This window comes from Gossypium hirsutum, chromosome D10 (genome assembly GCF_007990345.1).
Source record: "Gossypium hirsutum isolate 1008001.06 chromosome D10, Gossypium_hirsutum_v2.1, whole genome shotgun sequence".
Taxonomy (NCBI): Eukaryota; Viridiplantae; Streptophyta; class Magnoliopsida; order Malvales; family Malvaceae; genus Gossypium; species Gossypium hirsutum.
In genome coordinates, this window is record NC_053446.1 from 57,604,014 (window position 1) to 57,629,020 (window position 25,007).

Genomic DNA, 25,007 nt, shown 5'->3' on the forward strand with positions numbered 1-25,007 from the left:
AACTCCAAAGCCCGTATCGTTTACGTTACTCGGAACCCACTGGACGTCATCGTTTCGATGTGGCACTTCGCGACGAGCAGACCCGAACGAGCCCATTGGCCTATTGATGAATGTTTCGAGCAGTTTTGCAGAGGCGAAGAAGGGTTCGGACCTTTCTGGGACCATGTTCTTGATTACTGGAAACAATCAACGGCGAACCAAACAATGCCTTGTTCCTCAAATACGAAGAAATGAAAGGAAACCCAGTGGGTCAAATAAAAAAGATGGAGGAGTTCATGGGATGTCCGTTCTCAGAGGAGGAAGAGAAAGCGGGTGCCATTGATGAAATAGCCGAGTTCTGCAGCTTGAGCAACCTCAAGAACCTGGAAGTGAACAAAAGCGGCAGCCTCAAAAGCATGAAACGACAAACCAACTCTTTCTTCAGGAAAGGTGAGGCGGGTGATTACGTTAATATTCTGAGCCCATCGGCGGTGGAACGTTACAGTACGATCGTGGATGGAAAACTCAGTGGTTCCGGTTTGACCTTCAAAATGTGTTGTTAAGATAAAAAAGTTTTACACTTTCGATGGAATTGCTTTTTCATCCCCCCTATTCCGTGTAGCTCCGTGCGCTACAGTAATTCACTTATTTGGTTCATCGATTAAGTAATTCCGCAGAATTTTATTGCATCTTTATTCCCTCAACTCTTGTAATAAGAAGTCAGTGGTGAGAACTCTGAATAGCTATTCAAACTCCCACTGTACAAAATAAAAAAAAAATTTCCAGAATTTCTTTTTTACAAAAATTGATATTTCTTTCTCAAATTAGTGAATCACAAATCAAATTCAAATTAACAATTTTTACTTTTTTATTTTAAATTAGACCAAAAAACAAAAAAAATTCTTTGAGCTTCAAGGGAATATAGGAAGTAGATGTTGAGCTTACAAATCCAAAATGAATAAATCATATAAAATTTTTAAATAATAATAATATGGAGTTAGAGATGAACTGATGATGCGATGACCGGTGCATGTAGCCGTTCTCAAAATTAGCTTTTTTGGGTTCTTGAATGAAGAATAATAGAAATTTTAGGAAGATGGAGAGGGAACGGGAATAGGAACAAGCTAGAGAGAATACAAATGTAGAAAAAAATGGAGGATCAGAATGGCAAGTGAGAATGTGCTTTTCTAGAACCTTTGAATGAGTCTACCCATTAATAAAATTTTGAGAAAAAGAACCAGAGAGATGAGAAAGATGAAAGGGAACTGGTAAGGAAGGAGAGCATTCAAAAAAGATAATGGAGGATTAAATGAGCGTGGGTGGGTTGGGGGGAGGGGGGAGAGCATTGAAAAAAAGATAGTGGAGGATTAAATGAGGGTAGGAGGGGGCGAGCATTGAAAAAGGATACTGAAGGATTAAATGAGGGGGGCGGGGGAGAGCATTGGAAAAATTATCTATTATAGTTTTTAGTATTGAATTATTAATATTTTAATATATTAAATATTTTAATATAATATATTAAATATTTTAATATAAAAATTAAAAAATATTTTAATTATTTTAATATAAAAATAATTATATTAAGAATGTTATTAAATTATATTTAATAATAATTATATTAAAATATGATTAAACTATTTTTTTTATTAAATTATATTTAATAATAATCTTATTAAAATTTAATAATCGCATCTAAAAAAATTCTGGTAAGGGTATTATGGTCATTTTAATTTTTTTCTTTATGCTATTACATATCTATTACATTCAACCAAACACAATAATACTATTACAATTGTATTCCATTATATTCAACCAAACAATTGAATTACTGATTACAGCTCTATTATATTACAGCTTTATTATATTATAGTTCTATTTCATTACAACCCTATTTTATTCCAGTGAATCAAACGTGTCATTATGTTTATTTATTGTTAACATAATTTTCTAGTAAGTACATTAAAATAAGGATGTGGTAAATGGACCAATGCTCCCATTTGCTTCGGTTGCATCATGTTTCCATCTTCTTCTTATTATAAACAGGTGATTGCACCACAGATCTTAATTATTTTATAGGTTGTAATTTCACGTTATTTTTATTTTTTAATAAGAGAACGATAAATCATATTTTTTCTCCTAATTTTTAATTTTTTCCTCCTGCAAAAATTTAAATATAACTAAAAATACTAATCAGAATTCTTCTATTAAAAAGAGATAAGGATGTGGAATCACAATTTCACACAATCCTTTCTCATTATCTTTATTATATATTTATACATAAAGATTGAAGACCTATAAATATATTGCATGTACAAGCTTATTGAATTTAAAAAAAAGTAAAAATATACTTTCACTTTTGTGTCTACTCTTCTCTCTTATTCTTATTATAATTCTCTTAGTTTATAATATGTTATCAGAATAATCTTACTTAGAAGTAAAATTCTTATCTTAAAGATCAGACTTATCCTTCATGATTTTTCACACGAAGCTTTAGACACAAGATGTAAAAAGTTTTGCAGGGAGTTTTTATTTAACGTTTTATATTGGATTTTTTTAAAGTCATGAATAATTATGATGATTTTGTTTAATTTATTTTATTTCTATATTTTAAGGATGGAAAAAGATTTAATCTTAATATAAATTCTGATCAAAAGTAATTTTATGTCAAATTTTATGGATTCCTCGCTGTGCTATTGAAACTTTTGTAGAAGATAAGAAATTTAGGAAAATTTACATATCACATCACATGCTTATATGTACCTAGCTTTTTGTTCATAAAAAATTGCATTTCTTAATATATATTATTTGATATTTGCTTGGTGATTATGTTTGAATGATGATATATTAATTTTAATATTATAAATTGATAGATTTGTAAATAACAATTCATAATTTTATCGATAATTTTTATTAATCAAGACCTAAAGTTTATTGCTCTTGACTTTGCATTGGTTCTTAGTCATCATTAAGCTAATTGTTTTATGTGTTTATTTGATGGTTTCAATTTGAATATATATATTCTAAACTCTAGACAACATATGTTTTTGGATTTTGATATTAGTATAATTTTAATTCAGTGTTCTTGACGCTGGGGTGTGTCAATAAGTTATTTTGAAAATTTTCTATTGATGAATTTTGATTGGATTCAAAGTATACTGTTGGAGCTTTATTTGCTTACTTCTTGAAAAAATTATCAAGACTCAATGTTAAACAAGAAAGGTATATCAACTTATTAGATCTCTATTTTTATATTTTTTTTGTCAACAATATCTTTAAATATTAAATTAGCCTGATATATGATTTCAATATTTGAGATGGTATTCCTTTTTAAGTTTTGATTCCATGGATTACTTATTATTTTAAGCATATTATTTGCTCATGAAAATGAATATTGATTGACTTATTTATGTCGTTATAATATGTTCTATAATTAAATAATATATTTGACTAAAACATATTTAGTAGGCAAATTTGTTTTGATAAACCAATAAATTTTATGATTGTTCATATTTGATTTAGTTCAAATATAGATTATGTTCCTCTAATGTTTCTTCTTTATTTGGTTATACAATTTGAAAATTTTCAATACTAATACATTCGTAGTTCTAAAGACAATTTTGAGTAACGTCTAAAATAATTTTTAGGTTGATTCTAATTTAGAATTTCAAGTTTAATTGCTGTCATTCTTAATTCTTGAATTACTTTGGTTGGAAACATTTTTATAAATTTAAAAATAAAAATTATTATATTAATTTGGTCATTGGTATTTCTATGGACCTCATTTGTATTAATCGATTATTGTATGATAAGAAGCATAAAAAAAACTCTTGTGGTTTAATTTTGTAAATGACTTATATTTTTCCTACTATACAACCCTAAGAAACTTGTTACTTTTGTAGAGCTGTTAAAGGTAGTTCAAACGCTTTATATTATTCTATTTGTTAATAATTTAGAGACATGATATGATCAGTTATAAATGAAAGGGTTTTAGTGAACATGAAATATATTATTTTGAAGTAAATTTCATGCATGTCTACAATTGTTTATGAAATTTTTTCTAGCACTAGATTATATCAAGTTCGCTATTTTATAAGTCAGTTTTATGCATACATTTGGTTTACAATAACTCCATGCATGACTTGACTATTTCTTTCTAGTTAATTGATGATGCAAAAGTCTTGTGAAAAGGATTTTAAAAGTATTATGAATTGATCTCATGCATTCTTATGGCTAAAAAAAATAAAGAGTTATTTGTTCCACTGATTCTGCTCCATTCCTCGAAATGAATGTTGCAATAAATAACAATTATGAAAATGGAACCTATTGTCATTATTGGCAAATAGACAAGAAGATGGATGATTCGAAATGTTGCTAAATGTTCATTCTTAGAATAAAATGATCAATGATTTATATTAATTAATCATTCCTTGAAGCGAATTATATCTATATGATCTTATTGGTAAGAAATATGATATATGTATTTTTTCCACATTCTTTGAAATGTCACACCTCTTATTTAGGGTTAAAAGTATTAAGGGCTTTTGGTTGGATTGGTTTTTGAGAAACACGGGCGTGTGCCGTACACGGGTGGTCCACACGGGCGTGTGCCACTTAAGAAATTAGGTGAATTTTTGACACGATCTGGAGCGGGTCACATGGGCTGGCCACACGATCGTGTGACCCCTGTTGGGTTTTTGTCGATCACACATAGCTTGAGGAGATTCCACACGGCTTGAGGCACGATCGTGTCTCCCCTGTTTCTAATTTGTGAATTTTGTCACATGGGCATAAAGAGTTACACAGTCTGCCCACACGGCCGTGTGCCCAGTCACACATGCGTGTCTCTCAGCCACACGGCCCTGTATCTTAGCCACACAGACTTGTCCCTTAGCCACACGGTAATGTATCCTTGTCATACAGCCTGGACCTTTCCACACGGCCGTGTGGTTCTACTTTGCAATTGGGACTAGTACATTTGAACATGAATTGCATTTGATTTGTTTTCGAATAAGTACTACATATATGACTATTTGATTGTGATATTTGTATTTGTTACGCATAAGAGGATGTACTACATATGAGACTGTTTACAAAATTTGCAGAATTATCTGGTAATTCGATGTGTTAGCTACCATGAATTACTTAGGAATTTTGTATGTTTAAATGTTTGTTTGACTCTGCTTAATTACATTGGTTTTAGACTCACACTGAGCTTCGTAGCTCACCTCATTAGTTTTCACTTTTATGGTAATTCTCGAGGTTAGGTGTTAGACTCAGCAAGTCGGAGGTCTCAGAATTGACACGTTTTGGTTTGATTTAATAAAGTCTTCCATAAGTTTTAATAAATTGATGTCATTCAAATTGTAATTAAATTTTATGAATTGTGGTATGAGTTTTGACTTGGACTTTTGAAAAGCTATGAGTTTTCAGTTTGGAACTAAATTTGTGATTCCATGCATGGGTTTTAAAATAATTGGATATGGTTTTTGGTTCTAAGTTTACCTTAATGTTTTCGTGCATGAGCATAAATTTTGAGACTATTTTGTTTAAATAAACACCTAAATTTAAGTGTCAATTTTACGAATTTTGAATTATAGCAAAATGACTGTTTTTTGCAGCAATAATGTTTTTGAAACTTCGAGTAACGATTTGCTAAATCTAAGTGTTTGCTAACTGATTAAGGACATAACGAAATGGTTTTAACTTTACCTCAGCAACTTTTAGACAACTGTTTGCAAAATCTAAGTAAAGTCTTTTATTAAATATTGTTAAGATCAAGCAAATGAAGTTTTCAAAAAGAAATTTAGAAATTTGATTAGCATTTTGTTTTGGGCTATTCTGATGACCAATGTGACCTCTAGAATTTGGTTGAAACTTCTGGCCCAAGTTTGGGGTGTTACATGAAGTGAATGTCTACAATAATTATTCTATAATCACTTTTGTTCATTAAAATCAATTTAGACATTTGAAGATTTTGACATATTCACTGAAGTAAATATTGCATATAATTGTTTGCAAATTATATATTTTTTATTGAGTTAATGACATTATAGACTTCACATTGATTTTGAAATTTCTAGAAGTAAATGTTACAATATTGTTTATATTTAGATACAAAGTAAAAGGAATGACAATAAAATTACTAATTGTTAATATTTATATTGACATTATTAGTACAGTTGAAAAACATGTTAAAAGTAAACCAGAAGTGTACTAATAAAAATACATTTACTACTTGGCGTGACCAATTAGACCATCCTGGATAATATATGATGCAAAAAATAATTGAGAATTCATATGGTCATTAAAGAACCTGAAGTTTTTTTTAATTTAAAGAATTCTCATGCATTGCTATTCTCAATGATAATTGATTATTAAAAACTCACTAGCTAAAGTTGATATTTAATGTCTTACATTTCTAAAATGAATATGGGCTCATTCATCTACCATGTGGATGGTTTTGATATTATATGATTTTGATAGATGGTCCTGTTGTCAAATGTAGTAGTTAATTCCGAAAATTTCCCCATTTGAGGAGCTTGTTTTCTACGCAATTTAGGATTCAATATTACCTTTCTAGTATTTAGGCCTTAGGATTAAATATTAATAAAATATATTTTTAACACATTTTGTAAGTGTTGTGACCTAATAGGCTAACATGGACCTTAGGTTGTACTAATATGTTTAACTGAGTGTGTAGGATGAAGATATAAAGGCCCAATTGACATGGAAGCGAGAATTCTCTTATCTCTTCTCTTCTCCTTTTTATTTATCTTTGGTTAACTCGGTTGATTAATGTTTACATGAATAATCGAATAGAGTATTGTGCTTTATTTATATCTTGTATGATTCAACTTTTAAACTAATTTATTTGTTAAGGGATTATTGATCCAAAATTGATTATTTATTCAAGAGTACTTAGTATATTAGGGAGTGACGCCTTTGATAGAATATCGAGACAGGTGAGACCGGAAAGCTATATTGTCATGTATAACTTGTGCTAAGCAGTGAGACCAGAAGGGTGACTTAGGTGATAATCCTTAGTGAAGATGAATTGGGAGGGTAGTCTTACTAAGGGTGATAAATAACGCAATCTAGGATAATTAATTATATAACTAGATAATTAGGGATTTAACCGATCATAAGCTTGAGGCTCACATTGTTGACACTAGGAATAGGAAATTCCATTAGATTAATTTAGGTTAGTTAATTTAATTAGTTTAATTAAAGTATTAATTTGGATCTGCACTACTGATTCGTGAATCTATTAGATTAGTAATTATTTTCTGTAATTAATTTAATAACTATTTTTCCAATCTACAATCCCTTGGGTATGATCCTTGGAATACTTACCAGTGTTTTATTGTAAACCTTACTATATTACAATTTGACCCGCACGCTTGTGGACACCGCTGTTTTAATTTATTATATTTTTTGGTATGATATTTTTACTATAAACGATAACACGTTTATAGGCAGTCAGTAGATGCATCTACAAAATAATCATATGTGTTATCAACTTGCAACTTGCTGTTTGCGAAATTGCATGTTTAAATGATTAATTTCATATTATTCAATTAAAACAAGGCATAATTGTCGAAAATACCCTCAATGTTTATGAGTTTTTTTATTTGAGCCATTAACCTTTTCTTTTTAGATTGACACCCTCAACGATACGATTTTTCAGAAATCATCCCAATTTTAAAGATAAACGTGAGTTGACTGTCAGTCAAACAATAGGTCAATGATGTCATAGATGATGTCATCTATACAAAAATTTGTTTAACAATTTTTTTTCATTTTTTGCCTATCTTCTTTCTTCTTCAGGGTGTTCACCACTTTAGGTGTGGTTTGAGTTCGAGTCACGCTAGTCGCGTTACTATTAGGGTTTTGCCCTCGTATTGTAATTCTCCAAAAAAAAAAAAAACAAAGGGCACTAGATCAAACATTTTGTTCATTTGATTCAACATGTCATTCGTTTATAATTTCAACGAGTTAGCAGAGGGACCAATTGAACATACACGATTGAGGTTCAAATGATTTATAATTAAGTTTCATTAATTATGAACTAATTTAGTTACAAAGTCATTCTATTATAGTATCAAGATTGAGCTCTTCCTAATGGCATACCATTACAAAAGTAACTCGATTAGTACTTGTCCAATGATCTTTTCATAAGTATGTTACCCTCATAGTATCCTTAATCTCTTTGGGATAATATCCATTCTCCCAATATGATCCTATTTTATCTCATGGTAACTATTGCATCTTCCTTCATGAAAAGTTAATTATTATCAAATAATAATCAAGTCATCTATCATAAAGGTGAACGACCTGTAATCACACTTACTTTTCATCAACCATGTAATGTCAATGAGAGGATATCATTTACCCATGTATCGGGCTATGAATTCCACTTTTGTGAATGACTCTACATACTGTAGAAGTTGTGTACCCAACGCACCAGCTTTTTGATTCCTTATATATTTGAACTTAGACTTTTACTTATATCATAGAATATGAGTCACACATACATAGCCTGTTATCCACTCAAGATTTAGGTATGCCACACTATGAATGTCACAAGTGAATAAATTTATAAATAAATTTAGGATCTATTATGCTTGGGTCTAGTCCGATCTACTGTTAGTTCAATCAGTCACATCTATATCTCTATTTTCTGGGAGTCATCTGCTTTGATGTCCAAGACAAAGCATCTCCCCAATTGAACATGATAGACGACATATTAGTCTTTCAATCAGTTTTCTTATTTCTGATTAGGCTAATGATATGTTTTGGTTCGTCTACTAATACAAATTGTCTTTCCTTATTATGATTTGACCACGTAATACCGCTTAGTATCGGTTTAAACATTAGACAACCAATGAGTAATATTTGCTTCCATTTTGCTTTGCATGCAAAAATCACGTGAGGATAATATACAAAGTATTAATGTAATTAATGAATAATTTTACTAATCAATCTGTTCACAAAAATTATAAGTGTACATAGACGAAAGTATTACACTTAGGGCACCATATCCAATAATTTGATTGACCAATCTAGTCATGTTCAAGCTTTTTATGTTTTTTTTATAAGTTTATATATTTTAATATATTTTTATGATTTTTATAAGTACGTTTTTAATAAAATTTTGAATATTTTAAATGTTTAATTAATTTTATAAAATTTTTATAACTCATTTGAATTTATTATATATATTTTATATTTTATAATATTTATAAGTTTATATCAATTTTAATAATTTTAATAATTAATAACTTTTTATAATTTTTTATTTTTAATATATTTTTGAAAAATATTAGATTAAACTAGAAGTTATCACGTATCATCATCTGATTGATTCATTAATTTTTTTAACGATCAATATGATCAATGACAAAAACCATTAACACAAGGCTCAAATTATTTCTTTATTAACTATAAGTCTTAATTAAATGCAAATTTAATACAAAAATTTAATTAATTTTGTATTGCATTTTCCTAATATTTTTTTGACATATAAACCTATAAATAATATACATTCCAAAAACACAATACAATCAGATGAGGGCCAATCTGACTCCACCACCCATTTTGCACACTTTTTATTATTAGTTTCACTATGAGCCAACTATCGCATGCCGTTAAATTATTGTACTCTATATTTCTTTGCCCCACAAAATGTATTAGTATTACTAATAGGATTCAAAATTTGTTTTCCAGTTTTCTTGATGGACAAGTTGCCAATTTTTTTTTATGAAATTAAGTTATATTTTTTTTATTAGAGCACAAAATTTTATTATTTTAATAGTTTATAATTTTATAGATTTTTAAAAATTAAATTAAAATTTTATTACTTTTAAAAAATAAAGTGATAGTTTATTATGTATTAACTTAAAATTTTATAATTTTTAAAGGAGACGGGAGGAGCTCCTAGCAGCCCCCTTTGAGCCCGCTGTTGTTGGATTGGGTGCTATTGAACAAACAACATGTTTATAAAAGAAAGTTTGTTATGCTTTTTCTAAAAGCGGTGATGATGATAATATTCTGTTTTATTTTCTCGAAAAGCCATGGTGGTATTACTAGTTATAATTTTAATGTTGCTTTTAGTTTTGTTTTCACAAAATTTCGTTTCGAAAAAGGTTAAGTCATTTCGGAACTGAAGAGTCTTTTGGGGATCTTTACCATCGTTGCTATTAACCGAAGTTCATTGTCAATATAATTTGATAATAATTATTACGGATTGATCATGAGGGTGCATCTTTAGCTTTTTTGATACTACCACGTCCTAGCCATGTAAATCTCTCCTCAAGTGTTTTACGATGACTATGGCATGCGACTCAGGGAATAACTGGAGTAATCGAATTCAAATATGATTTTCATTTTGTTTTTCTTTTTAATTATTGTATTATCATCCTAATTTATTACCTCCATTAACTTTTATGTTATTTTATCACTTTGATTGTTAATGAAATTGCTATTTCTCTCTAAAAAAATTTGTTGTTTTCCTTTGATGCAATTTACAAGTCTTTTTTCTCCTAGCATAATGGGAGCCGTCGGTTTCAAATACACTCCCAGTCCCAGCCTCTTTAAAATGAAAATTTTTTTATTTAAGGTTTTTTAAAAGATTTAAATTAATAAAGATAAGATTATACTTTAACCTCTTAAAAATATTAAAAAATTGATTTAATCTTTTAAAAATTATAAAGATATAAGTTAATAAAATGATGAAATTACATTTTTACTATAGTAAAAATTATAATTTAATTTCGACCCCTAAAACATTTTCTGATTTCACCCTTTAATTTCCATTTTGTTTTTATTTGATTTGGTGCCTTTTCATGATTATACTTTAATTATTGTGCTATCATCCTAATTTATTATCCCTCACTAATTCTTATGTTGTATTATCACTTTGATTATTAACGAAATTGCTATCTCCCTTTAAAAAAAATGTTTTCCTTTGATCCAATTTACAAGTTTTTTTCTCGTTATACAAGGACCTTGCTGTCAAGTCGTTTCTCAATGTCATAGTTTTTAAAATTTTGAATTTTTATCTCAATTATTTTAAATGTTTTAATTATTAAAGTTTTTAAAAATGTATTTTTTGAATCTTTATGAAAAATAATTAAAATAATAAGCACAAAAGCTAAAATTTAATAATTTTATTGGGACTAAATTAGTGTATGGTTTATATTTTTTATGTTGTATTGACTCTTAATAGCATTTAATTTAATTTATACTTATATAATTTGACACTTTAATTATTTATATTCTATAGATAATTTTTCATGTTGCTGTATTTTACATTATTGAGTAAAAAGGAAAAAAAAACATTTCAAATTTCAAAATTCGATTTGAACTGCATTGTTATATTTTTATCGAATTTGATTCCAATTTTGATTTGGAAAATAGTTAAAATATAAGTTTAAATATGATGCCAGTGTCTATATTTTAGTATAATTTGAGATATAGTGTATGTAGTTAAAAATTAAGTATATATATTTTATATTGATATTATTAAAATTTTCATTAAAATTTGTTAATGTAGCATGTCGATTAAGTTGTATTTATATGATACATATGATTAAGTTGAGAATATATATTAATTACAAATTTCTTTGTATTATTTTGTATTATTAGATGTTTTGAATGTATTGAAGATTGAATTATGACATGATTTGTGGTTACAAATTTGATGCAATAGTTTTCCCGACATTAGGGGGAGAGAAATAATAATTTGTAATGAGTTAGTGGGAGAGTAATTTGAACCAAAAATTCAAAAAGGATAACTCATTACTAGGATAACTCATTACTAGTTAACTGTCAGATGTATTTACAAACTTAATGAGAATAATCAAGTTAATATTTTAATTTGAATCAAAGTCTCAATAGGACAATTAGATTGATTGATTCTAAAGATGAAAATTCTTCTAGATGGTCATATAGCTCCAGAATAGACCCAAAACATAACTAATAAGTAAAACTCCAGAAGAAATTCAAGTACCTGAAACTGAATTTTAAAATAATGAAAATAAAAGATCTCAATAAGTTACGTCAATTCGAGAAAATATGAAATCGAATAATAAAAGTGGTCGACAATAATGGTTTTGCATGCAGTATTATTATTGAAATAATGAAATAAAAGAGAAATCTTGAATAAATTTATTGAGAAATATAAATATGAAATAAATTGGTCAAAATAAAAAGACACAACTCAAGTACAATTAAATTTGTGGAGTTTTTGGACCAGTAGTCCAAATATCTAAAGGTGTAAAACTAATGAGGATTTTGCAAAAGTGAAATAAAAATATGAAGTTTTTCGCTAAGCCTTAACGTTAATTGTGAAAAGATATAATATTCTTTCGCTAAGCCCTAACATTAATTATGAAAAGATATACTATTCTTTTGTGGTGAATGCAATAACCTTTAGATATATTATTAAATTGGCAATTCCTAAAAAAATTAACTTGCGCCTAATGATTATTGTTGCAACCTTTTATGAATCACTATATAGCAAAGTTTATATTAAAATCGTTGAAGGATTCCGAATGTTAGAAGCATATTGAAATTCTCGAGAAATTGTTCATTTATATGAATTGAAATAATTTGAACATATGTGGTAAATTTAACTTAGTGAATAATAGTTGAAGGAGGATTATAAAATGATCCAAAATACTTATTTGTGTTTTTATAGAAGAATCATGATTAAAGTTTGCTATGATTATTGTTAAATCTTCTGAAGAAATCAAAATATATTTCTCCCAAATTTTCCCTCACTCATGACTTTCAAAAGAATAGTAATATAAATGCTTAGCAAATACATTCAAATAGTCATTTGAAAAACTAATATTCAAGATTGAATACGTAGAATATGAGAAAGTATGTGATGTTTTCATAAGGGGGAGTAAATACGAATTGCACTCTTTTTCCCTTAACCAAGGTTTTGTCCCATTGAGTTTTTTTGGTAAGGTTTTTAATGAGGCAACATGTTATGTGTATTATAGATATGTGTACTCCTTTTCCTTCACTAGGAATTTTTTTCCATAGTGTTTTTATCTTAGTAAAGGTTTTAACGAGTACATTATCAACCAAGGAATATCCAATGGTGAGTGTTATGAATATCTTATTAAGTGGATGTCCATCAAGATCAAGATAAATTTTATCTACTTAAAATTCTAATAGTCATTATTAGATTAGAATTAGATCTCAACTTCGTTTATACTTTTTATGCCTATAAATATAGACTTTGGAGAAGCATTATAAATATTCCTATTGATCAATAAAATACACTCTCTTTTGCTCTCCCCATTTTCTTTGTTCTTCTCTCAATCTCTCTTTATTTTATAACAAGATTTAGTTTATGTAGTTAAAAAGCTAAAAATTAAGTATATATTTTTTATATTGATATTATTAATATTTTCATTAAAATTTGTTAACTTAACATGTTGATTAAGTTATATTTATATGATACATATGATTGAAATAAACATATCAAATTAATAAATTTTGATAAAAATATTAAAAATATTAATAATTAACTTAAAAATTTTCAATAAACAAAACATTTTAACGTTTCAAATATTGTATCTAAATCTCAAATTTTACCAAAATAATGAATTAAATTAACATCATCAAGTAAATTTTAGTTTACATCAATTCATTCAAATTGCAGCAGTTTATTCAACGATAATTCATAAGGTTTAAAATGAAAACTTAACTATAAAGATGATTTCTAAATAAAATAGATAGACCTTTCTCTTAGTCTCAAGTCGATGGATCTTCTCAACTGGAGAATTCTCTATATAGATAATATATGGATAATACACATTCTAGTTTACTTAGCTTAATTCTATTCTAATTTTTTTTGTTCCGAAGCAAAAATATCCATGGGGCGATTCGCCCTATTCAGATATTCACGATCGAGAAATACTGAATTCTCTTTCAGATAAGTTTTTCGTTTATGAAAATAAAATATATTTTATAATCAATCATTTATTTTAAAATAAAAGATATCAACTACCTTAATTTCGAAAAAACAAAGTTAATTGTAAATTTGCCAAGTATCACGGTCTCTTGTGAGAAGTAAATAATTATCTTACATTGTCAACTTTTGAGAGTGGGCCGATGGGTGGCAATTATTACGAACGTTTTGAAGTCTGTTCTCATTATAAATGTCCCATTTAACATTCCGCCACCCTTATCTGTCTGCTTCCCACTGTTAAGGGTAGAAATTACGACGAAAAGAGCTGGCATTTTCTTTAGAAATTATTGTGTAGGAAGATTCGAAAATCAAGAGGTAAAAGCAAGATAGCAAACTTCATTCACTTCCCTCTACCTTCGCTCAACACTCTTGTCTCAACCTTTCTCTACTCTTATTCCTTGCAAGATGGCAACCAAGCTTTTTCTTGATGCCTTGTTCGCTATAAAAGAAGTTTTTGTCTCCAAGCTCGTTGACTTTTCCCTTGAGAAGCTGGCCTCATCCGACCTCCTGCAATTCGCTACTCAAAAAAAGGTTCTTGAGGAGATCCAGAACTTGGAGAAGGAACTGAAGCAGATCCGTAGGGTGCTTGATGATGCTGAAGAGAGACAGATGAAAGAGCAGCTGGTGAAAGGCTGGTTGATCGACCTCCAAAACTTGGCATTCGATGTGGAGGATGTTTTGGACGAGTTTGCAACCGAAATTGGCAGGCGCAATCTGATGATGGAACGTCGAGGCAGCTCAAGTAAGAGACCCGGATTCAATATTCCTCATCCATTCAATGATGTTCCGTTTAACAGAGAGATAATGTCCAAGATACGAGATCTTACTTCCAAACTGAAAGATTTGGAACCTCAGAGAAACAAGTTAGAGTTAAGAATGACTGATTGCGAAAGACCCACAAGACTAGAACCAAGACTGCAGCCTACTTCTTTGGAGATTGAAAATCATGTGTATGGCAGAGACAAAGACAAACAGACGATTCTTGATTTGCTCTTGAAGAGTGATGACGAAAGAAATTTTGTGATTCCCATCGTTGGGATGGGTGGAATTGGTAAGACAACCCTTGCCCAGCTTGTTTACCATGATAATTCCATTCAACATCATTTTCACCCCAAAGCATGGGCTTGTGTTTCTGATCATTTTGATGTTTTGAGAATAACGAAAGAAATCTTGCAATCAATCACTTCCGTGTCATGCAATGATAATGATCTGAATATAGTTCAAGAAAAGTGTTGAAAGCTGGACTGCAATGCAACATGGAGCCGGAAGCATGCTACTATCGAGACCAGCAGCTATCGAGCTCAGCTCATTTTGCTTGGTGTGCACGAATGGTTTTCAGACCAAATGAAGCAACAGATATTGCTGTTTTGTTTTGATGTAACTTAGTTCAGTTTAATTGTAACTAGTTTTAATAGTTAGTTGGATTAAGTTTGTGATTGGATTGATGATGTAAAAGCTGATATGTCAGCTCATTTTGTATTTGACTTAAGCTTGTATTAGTTTAGTTTAAGTGGGAGTAGTTATGTCATTAGGTATCTGTCAAATGAACCAAAATTTGTAGTTCTTTTATATATTCAAATCTTGAATGAAAAATGTAATGTTCAGTTACAAATTTGCTGAGTATTCACTTTTGATCAATTTTTGCTTTGCTTTGCTCTTTCTTTGCTTCGATTTTTCTTGCTTCAGTCTTGCAAACACAGTGTTGTAACTTTGTTTGATGTTTGCTGCTGCCATTGTTCCAACAAATGGTATCATGAGCCCGAGTCTTTGAGGGGCCTTTGTATGCAATCTGTTGTGTTCGAATCAAAACCAACAGCAAGTTCAAAATTTGGTAAGATTGAAGCACTTAAAATCAGTTTAACAGAATGAGTTTCACTCCACCACCTCCACCAGTGTTCACTGGAGAAAACTATCACATTTGGATAGTTAAAATGAAGACTTATCTCCAGGCACATGATCTTTGGAGTGTGATCGAGAATGATGCTGAACCACCTCCATTGAGAGCCAATCCCACCATTGCACAGATGAGGCAGCATGCTGATGAGCGAGCCAAGAAGCATAAGGCTATGGCCTGCTTGCAAAATGGAGTCTCTGATGTGATATTTACTCGCATCATGGCCTGTGACTCACCAAAGCAGGCTTGGGAGAAGCTGAAGGAGGAGTTCATGGGGACTGATAAGACAAGGCAACAGCAAGTGATCAACCTCAGGAGAGACTTTGAAAATTTGAGGATGAAGGAGTCTGAGACCATCAAGCAGTACTCAGACAGGATAATGGCCATTGTCAACAGCATTAGGCTCCTGGGAGTGGACTTCACAGAGAGCAGAGTTGTTGAAAAGGTTATTACAACTCTCCCTGAGAAATTTGAGTCTAAAATCTCTTCACTTGAGGACTCGAGGGACTTATCAGCCATTTCATTGTCTGAGCTGATAAACTCCCTGTATGCACTTGAGCAAAGGAGGGCAAATAGGCAGGAGGAGAATCCTGAAGCTGCTTTCCAGGCTAAAGCCAGTGAAGGCTCGAGTGTGACTGCAAAAGGCAAGAAGCCTTGGCACAATAGAAGGGTCAAGTCAGGAAGAGATGAAGCAAAAAGAGTGTTCCCACCATGTGTTCATTGCAAGAAGACAACACATTCAGAAAAGTATTGCTGGTTTAGGCCAGATATTCAGTGTAGAAAATGCAAGCAGTTTGGCCATGTGGAGAATGTGTGCAAGGGCAAACCAAGGGAGGCTGCTCTGCAACAAGCTAGACCTGCTGAGGACATTCAAGCTCAGGAGGAGCAAGTGTTCACAGCAACTTGTTTTGTTGGCACAACCAAGGCCAGCAATGATTGGCTACTAGACAGTGGCTGCTCACACCATATGGCAGCAGATGAGAAGCTGTTCAAAGGCCTAGACAGAAGCTTCCACTCGAGGATTAGAATTGGAGATGGTAGGCTGATTGAGGCTAAAGGCAAGGGCAGTGTGTTGATTAGCACTGGTTCAGGTAACAAGCTGATCTCAGATGTGTTTTTTGTACCTGATTTAGACCAGAATTTGCTTAGTGTAGGCCAATTAGTTTAAAAGGGCTATACATTGGTTTTTAAGGATGGTTGCTGTATTGTTCAAGACATGAATGGTCTGGAGTTAGTCACAGTCTCTATGACTGATAGGTGCTTCATGCTGGATGTTAGCCAAATAGAAAGAAAGGCATACACCAGCCTTGTTGAAAGCACTGACTTGTGGCATAGGAGACTAGGCCATGCAAATTTTAGATCCATCGATCTGTTACATAGGCTGAATCTGGTTGATGACATTTCAAAAATTGAAGTTAGTGGGAATGTTTGTGAGGTTTGTCAGCTTGGTAAGCAGGCTAGACTGCCTTTTCCTGCTGACAGTGCTTGGAGAGCTCAAAACAAGCTCGAATTGGTGCACTCTGATGTTTGTGGCCCTATGAGAACACCTTCAATCAGTGAGAACAGGTACTTTGCCCTGTTTATAGATGATTTAACAAGGTTGTGCTGGGTCTACTTCTTGAAACAAAAGTCAGAAGTGTTTGAAGCCTTCTGCAAATTCAAGGCTTATGCTGAAAATCAGTCAGGCTGCAAAATTAGAGCCTTGAGGACTGATAATGGCTCTGAATATGTGTCTGAGAAATTTCAGAAGCTTTGTGATAGTGCTGGGATTCATCATCAGCTCACAACAGTCTATACTCCTCAACAGAATGGAGTCTGTGAGAGAAAGAATAGGACTGTACTGAACATGGCCAGGTGCCTCTTGTTTCAAGGGAAGCTTCCAAGTCAGTTTTGGGCTGAGGCAGTCAACACCTCAGTGTATCTGCTCAACAGACTGCCAACTAGAGCAGTCAAGGATAAGACTCCTTTTGAGGCTTGGCATGGAGTCAAACCTGTGGTAACACACTTAAAAGTGTTTGGCTGTGTATGTTATGCACTTATTCCAGTAGAGAAAAGGACCAAGCTTGAGAGCAGAGCAACTCCAGGAATCTTTGTTGGCTACAGCAGCAACAAGAAGGGCTATAGAGTGTATGATCCTACAGCAAAGAAGGTTTTAGTCAGCAGGGATGTAAAGTTTGATGAGGAAAAGGTGTGGAATTGGAATGGTGTTGAGGCTGACTTGTCTGAATTGGACCAGTTAGACTTGGTTGCTGAACCTGCAGAAGAAGGACTAAGTAATGATGCTGTCGATGATATACCAGTGAGGGGCACCAGAACTTTGGCTGATGTCTATCAGAGGTGCAATGTTGCTGTGATTGAGCCCTCAGACTTTGAGGAGGCTGCTAAGAACAGAAGCTGGATGAAAGCTATGGAAGCTGAGTTGGAAATGATCAACAAAAATCAGACTTGGGAGTTGGTGAGCAGACCAGAACACAAGAGGGTCATAGGAGTTAAATGGGTGTACCGGGCCAAGTACAATGCTGATGGCTCACTGAACAAGCACAAGGCCAGGCTTGTGGTGAAGGGCTACAGTCAGCAGTATGGTGTTGACTACCTAGAAACTTTTGCTCCAGTGGCAAGACTGGATACAATTAAGCTGCTGTTTGCTATAGCAGCTCAGAAGCAATGGAGAGTTCATCAATTGGATGTCAAATCAGCATTCCTGAATGGTTTTCTCAAGGAGGAGATTTTCATCGAGCAACCTGAAGGTTTTGAAGTTGCTGGACATGAAGACAAAGTGTATAAGTTGAGAAAGGCCCTCTATGGCCTGAAACAGGCACCAAGGGCCTGGTATGACAGAGTTGATGCTTACCTGACCAAACTTGGATTTGTAAAGAGCCTTAGTGAGCCTACTTTATATGTTAAAAGGTCAGAACATGAAAACTTGCTGATTGTTTCCTTGTATGTGGATGATTTGCTTGTGACAGGGAGCAAAATTGAGCTCATTGATCAGTTCAAGGTCCAAATGCAGCAAGTGTTTGAGATGACAGATTTGGGATCATGACTTACTTCCTTGGCATGGAAGTACACCAGTCTGATCGAGGTATCTTCATCAGCCAACATTCATTTGCTTTGAAGATCCTAGACAAATTTTGCATGCATAACTGTAAAGCAGTCAGCACACCTGTGGCTCAAGGAGAAAAGCTGACTAGCAGTGGTGATCAGTAGAGGGTTGATGAGAGGCACTATCGAAGCCTAGTTGGTTGTCTGTTGTATCTAACAGCAACCAGGCCAGACATCATGTTTGGTGTCAGCCTGTTATCGAGATTTATGCATTGCTGCAATGAGGCACATTTGAAGACAGCAAAGAGGGTCCTTAGATACATCAAGGGCACTGCTAGTTTTGGTGTAATGTTTGAAAGTCGGAACCAACTGAAACTAGAAGGCTACTCTGATAGTGACTGGGCAGGATCTCTCGATGACATGAAGAGTATCTCTGGATACTTCTTCACACTTGGATCGGGCATGTTTTGCTGGAGTTCAAAGAAGCAACAAACTGTTGCTCAGTCCACAGCTGAAGCAGAGTACATTGCTGCAGCAGGAGCAGTCAATCAGGCCATTTGGCTAAGGAAGCTGCTTCATGATCTTAATGAAACTCAAGGTGAAGCAACTGAAATTTGGGTGGATAATCAGTCTGCAGTTGCAATAGCCAAGAACCCTGTGTTCCATGGTAAGACTAAGCATTTTAAAATCAAACTGCATTTTGTTAGAGAGGCTGAACAAGCAAAGGAAGTCAGCCTTGTGCATTGCAGCTCAGGAGCACAATTGGCTGACATAATGACCAAGCCCTTAGGGGCTGCTCGATTTGAATCTTTGAGAAGTGCAATTGGAGTGTGTTGCATACAGTCCAAGGAGGAGTGTTGAAAGCTGGACTGCAATGCAACATGGAGCCGGAAGCATGCTACTATCGAGACCAGCAGCTATCGAGCTCAGCTCATTTTGCTTGGTGTGCACGAATGGTTTTCAGACCAAATGAAGCAACAGATATTGCTGTTTTGTTTTGATGTAACTTAGTTCAGTTTAATTGTAACTAGTTTTAATAGTTAGTTGGATTAAGTTTGTGATTGGATTGATGATGTAAAAGCTGATATGTCAGCTCATTTTGTATTTGACTTAAGCTTGTATTAGTTTAGTTTAAGTGGGAGTAGTTATGTCATTAGGTATCTGTCAAATGAACCAAAATTTGTAGTTCTTTTATATATTCAAATCTTGAATGAAAAATGTAATGTTCAGTTACAAATTTGCTGAGTATTCACTTTTGATCAATTTTTGCTTTGCTTTGCTCTTTCTTTGCTTCGATTTTTCTTGCTTCAGTCTTGCAAACACAGTGTTGTAACTTTGTTTGATGTTTGCTGCTGCCATTGTTCCAACAAAAAGTTACAGAAGGAGCTGTCCGGGAAAAAATTCTTAATTGTTTTAGATGATGTCTGGAATGAGAATTATCATGACTGGACTATCTTACAATCTCCTTTCAAAACGAGGATTCAAGGAAGCAAAATTATTGTGACAACAAGAAACCACGGTGTTTCATCAACAATGGGTGCCTTGTATGCTCATTCTCTAGAGCTTTTGTCAGATGATGATTGTTTGTCTGTATTTGCTCAACATGCATTGGGAGCAAGGGACTTTGAAGGACATCCAAGCCTAAAGGAAGTTGCTGAGAAGATGGTGAGAAAATGCAACGGTTTGCCTTTAGCTGCTAAAACCCTCGGTGGCTTATTGCGCACTAATGTAGATCTTCATGCTTGGGAAGATATATTAGAGAGCGAGATATGGAAGCTATCTAAAGATCAGTCAAGTATAATCCCAGCTCTACAGGTAAGCTACCATCATCTTCCTCTACATTTGAAGCGATGCTTTATGTATTGTGCCATTATTCCCAAGGACTGTGAGTTTGAGAAGGAAGAAATAATCTTGTTATGGAGGGCACAAGGGTTTCTACAAGAAGCACGAGATAAACAGTGCATCCATGATTTGGGTCACAAGTATTTCAACGATCTAGTGTCAAGGTCCCTTTTGCAAGTGTGCGTCAATAATAATTCTCAATTTGTTATGCATGATCTCATTAATGATTTGGCTCAATCAGTTTCCGGAGAAGTATGCTTTAAAATAGAGGATAGTCAACGAATTTCAAAGCATGCTCGCCATTTATCTTACATTGCTGAGAGGGTTGACGGCATCAAAAAATTTGAAGGCATTTATGAAGCGCAACATTTACGAACCTTTCTTCCATTAAGGTTTTCTTCGGTCTTTCGAACTGATAACCATCTAACCAATCATGTCCTAACGAATTTGTTGCCAAACTTGCGATGCTTAAGAGCACTTTCTTTGGAAGAGTATCAAATCACCATGTTACCAGATTTTGTGGGAGATTTGAAACTCTTAAGGTACCTAAACTTTTCTAAGAATAGGGTTATTAAATGCTTGCCGGAATCAGTTAGTACCCTTTACAATTTAGAAACCTTTTTATTGAAGGGGTGTTGGAACCTTGAGAAGTTACCGTCAGAGATGGAAAAGTTGGTCAACCTATGCTATCTTGATATCACTGGTGCATATAAATTAAAAGGCATGGAAAGCAATTTTAGCATGCTAACTAATCTTCAAAAACTTTCCAGTTTTGTTTTGGGCAAAGAGAAGGGACATAAAATAAGGGAGCTAATGAATTTGTCAAATCTCAGGGGTGAGCTTTGTATTTCAGGATTACAGAATATAGCTGAGCCTCGAGATGCATGGATGGCTAGATTATCTGATAAGTCGAGACTTGAGAATTTAGAATTGCAGTGGAGCATAGACTTTGAGAATAGAAGAGAAGAAGTCGAGAAAAAGGTGATGGATGGATTTCAACCTTCTAAGAAGCTCATGGAGCTCAGCATTAAGTTCTATTGTGGAGAAATGTTGGCAAATTGGGTGGGAGATTCATCCTTCAATTGTTTACAATCTTTATGCCTTGATGATTGTAGAAATTTATTGTCATTGCCATCAATTGGGAAATTGCCATTGTTGAAAAAGGTACGTATTAAAGGATTGCGCAGTGTAAGGACTGTGGGAGTTGAGTTGTTTGGAGAGAATACGACCAACACATTTTCTTCATTGGAGATTTTAGAGTTTGTGGACATGCTTAATTGGGAGAGGTGGAACTTGTGTGAAGTTGATGAGGAAGCTAGGAAATTCCCTAAACTTCGTGAACTCTTTATTAAATATTGTCCCTCATTGTTAGGGAGTATGCCGGACTACCTTCCTTCTTTGAAGAAACTTGCAATTCGTAGTTGCGGGAAGTTGATAATTTCTATTCAAAACTTTCCATTGCTTTCAGAATTAGAAATTCATGGTTGCCACGAGGTAATTTATAAAGGTTTTGTAGATTATAGCTCTATAAAAAGAATCTCGTTTGTAGGGATTTCCAAGTTTAGTTGGGCAGCAAAATGCTTGAGGTTAAGATCAATAAAAGTGGAATCGTTTGAGATTGGTGATTGTGAGGAGTTGTGCTCTTCTCGAGAGAACAATTGGGGATTGCTAACTCAGTCCATATCCCCCCAATATTTGAAAATTTCCAGTTGTCCGCCACTTGTATCCATAGGAACAGAAGAGGAAAGAGAAGAATTGATGCAATTGAAGATTCCTTCTAGCACTGTAAACATGATTATAAGGAATTGTGAAAGGTTAGAAAAACTATCGACAACCTTGTACTCTCTCGCATTACTTACGGAATTAGAGCTTGGCGGTTGCTCAAAATTGATTTCTGTTGCAAGGAGCAATTTACCTTCGAATCTGAAAGTGCTAGTCATTCGAAGTTGTAAAAATTTGCAATGTTTGTTGTTGGATGAAGGAGAGGATGTTGACTCCAACAATGCATGTGTTCTTCAGGAGTTGAATATATTCAATTGTGAATCTCTAAAGAGAATAAATAGAAGTGTGTTGCCCACCACACTGAAAGAACTTGAGATACTGGAGTGTCCAAAGTTAGAGTCCATATCCCAAGAAATTCAAGATAACTCTTCTCTTGAATCTATTGAAATCTTTAGTTGTGATATGCTTAAGGGTTTACCTCAAGGATTGAACAAGCTCAAGCATTGCAAGAGATTAGTCATAAAGGATTGTTCAAATTTGATTTCCTTAGGAGAGAGTGGTTTGCCCACCACACTGAAAGTACTTGAGATACAGGAGTGTCCAAAACTAGAGTCCATATCCCAAGAAATTCAAGATAACTCTTCTCTTGAATCTATTGAAATCTGTAAATGTCATATGCTTAAGGGTTTACCTCAAGGATTGAACAAGCTCAAGCATTGCAAGAGATTAGTCATAGAGGATTGTTCAAATTTGATTTCCTTAGGAGAGAGTGGTTTGCCCACTACAAACCTTGAAGTGGTCCGCTTCAGATCTTGTAGAAGTGTCCAAGCTTTGCCTGGGAATATGCACAGTCTCAACGCTCTAAAAGAATTAGAAATAAGGGGTTGTCCAAATGTGACATCCATTCTGGAAGAGGGGATTCCTACCAATCTCACATCGCTTACAATTGGTGGACCCAATATCTGGAAGCCAATACTTGAGAGGGATTTGCATACACTCACTTGTCTTAAATCTCTCTTCATATCCAATGGGTGTCCAGATGCAGTGTCATTTCCTCAAGATGAGATAGGAGTCACACTGCCCTCCTCTCTCACCTATCTCGTCATCTCGGATTTCCCATAACTGGAGAGCCTATCCTCCAATGGCTTTCGCAATCTCACTTCTCTCCAGCTCTTGACTATTCGAAAATGCCCAAACCTCAAGACTCTTCCGGGAAACAATATGCTTTCTTCGCTTTTGGAGCTAGAAATCCGGGGGTGTCCAATGATGGAAGAACGGTGCAAAAGGGATAAAGGACCTGAGTGGTCCAAAATTTCCCACATACCTTCGGTTGTTGTTTATGGTTCAGACATTGTTCTTAAGAGAATAATTTAAGAATCAAATTTGCAGGTATGTCAATTTGGGATCTTTAGAGAAACAATAGAATAATCTTTTTTATTATCTTTTTTTACAATTATTGTCCTATTTTATAACTAGAAAAACAAAAAATATTGTCCTTTGGCTGGGTCAGGAATATTATTATTTTAAAATAGAACAATTAATTTTTGTAATGGTTTCTGCATAGCTAAGTCAAGTGAAGCACTAAAAAAACAACAAAATTTTGTTTTACCCTATCATTTATTATTCATTCCAAGGTTCTAACCATTAATTCCTGCTATTGGAAATACCGGCATATTGAATCTATGTATGGATTTTGCTTTTCTCTGGCCTGTAAATTAAAGGACTAAAAAGTTTATGAATGGAAGTGAGAATCAATATTATAGATGTTATTGTCCAGCCGGCAATGCCTTGCTGCTGTTTATATCTAATATTAAAGGACTAGAAAGTTTACTTGGCACTGGTGAAGGAACTGCATTGCTCCTCTGATACTGACCTACGCATGAATATCCTAATATATTGCTATTTGGACATGTGAAAGTTGAGAGATTATGATGTAACTTTTTGTTCATATATTTTGTTCTTGCAGTTGTTCCTCCGTCAAATGTGACAAAACAGCCTTTCCAACCAAATGATGCAAAACTGATGAAGAACTAAAGATCATTGATGTTAGTTTAGCAGGAATTTGGCCGACGATCAGAGGATGTCACAGGTTTGTGATAATTGGAAATACTCCTGAATTTATTTGTTATTAAGAGGAATTTGGCTGAAATCCAATGAAGAGGATGTCTGAGGTATCTGAATTTATTTGTAACCTTTAGAATTTGCTAATTAGGAAAACTTAGATAAGCTCTCTTCTTCCTAAATTATTTGCGTGTTCAAATATATATATCGCTTTAATTGATAGGTGTTTCGTAACTTTCTTGGGTTTCACATCATTTGATTAGTTATCAATTAATGAAAGCCCTTTGACCAAAACATGCAGGACTCCTCGGGGAAATGCAGACCTTTTCTCCAGCGAAAGAGTTGAGCTGATTCAACTCCTAATTTCATAGGCTTTTGCTTGGATGAGCTTTACATGGGTACCCTTCCATTGTACCAAAAGCTTTTGTCTTTCCATACCATGCCTCTAATTCTGTATAGCTTGTGGATCTTCGGCATCAA

At 33.3% G+C, this 25,007-nt stretch overlaps 1 protein-coding gene across 1 annotated transcript; it reads left to right on the top strand.

Annotated features, from left to right (window-relative positions):
• Positions 1 to 14,225: 14,225 nt before the first annotated feature.
• On the top strand, positions 14,226 to 24,771 carry LOC107915178 (putative disease resistance RPP13-like protein 1). The gene is made up of 3 exons (XM_041103390.1): positions 14,226 to 15,195; position 16,293; positions 20,277 to 24,771. Exons 1-3 carry the CDS (start codon positions 14,372 to 14,374, stop codon positions 23,586 to 23,588), a joined length of 4,137 nt encoding a protein of 1,378 aa, XP_040959324.1. The 5' UTR covers positions 14,226 to 14,371; the 3' UTR covers positions 23,589 to 24,771.
• Positions 24,772 to 25,007: the final 236 nt, after the last annotated feature.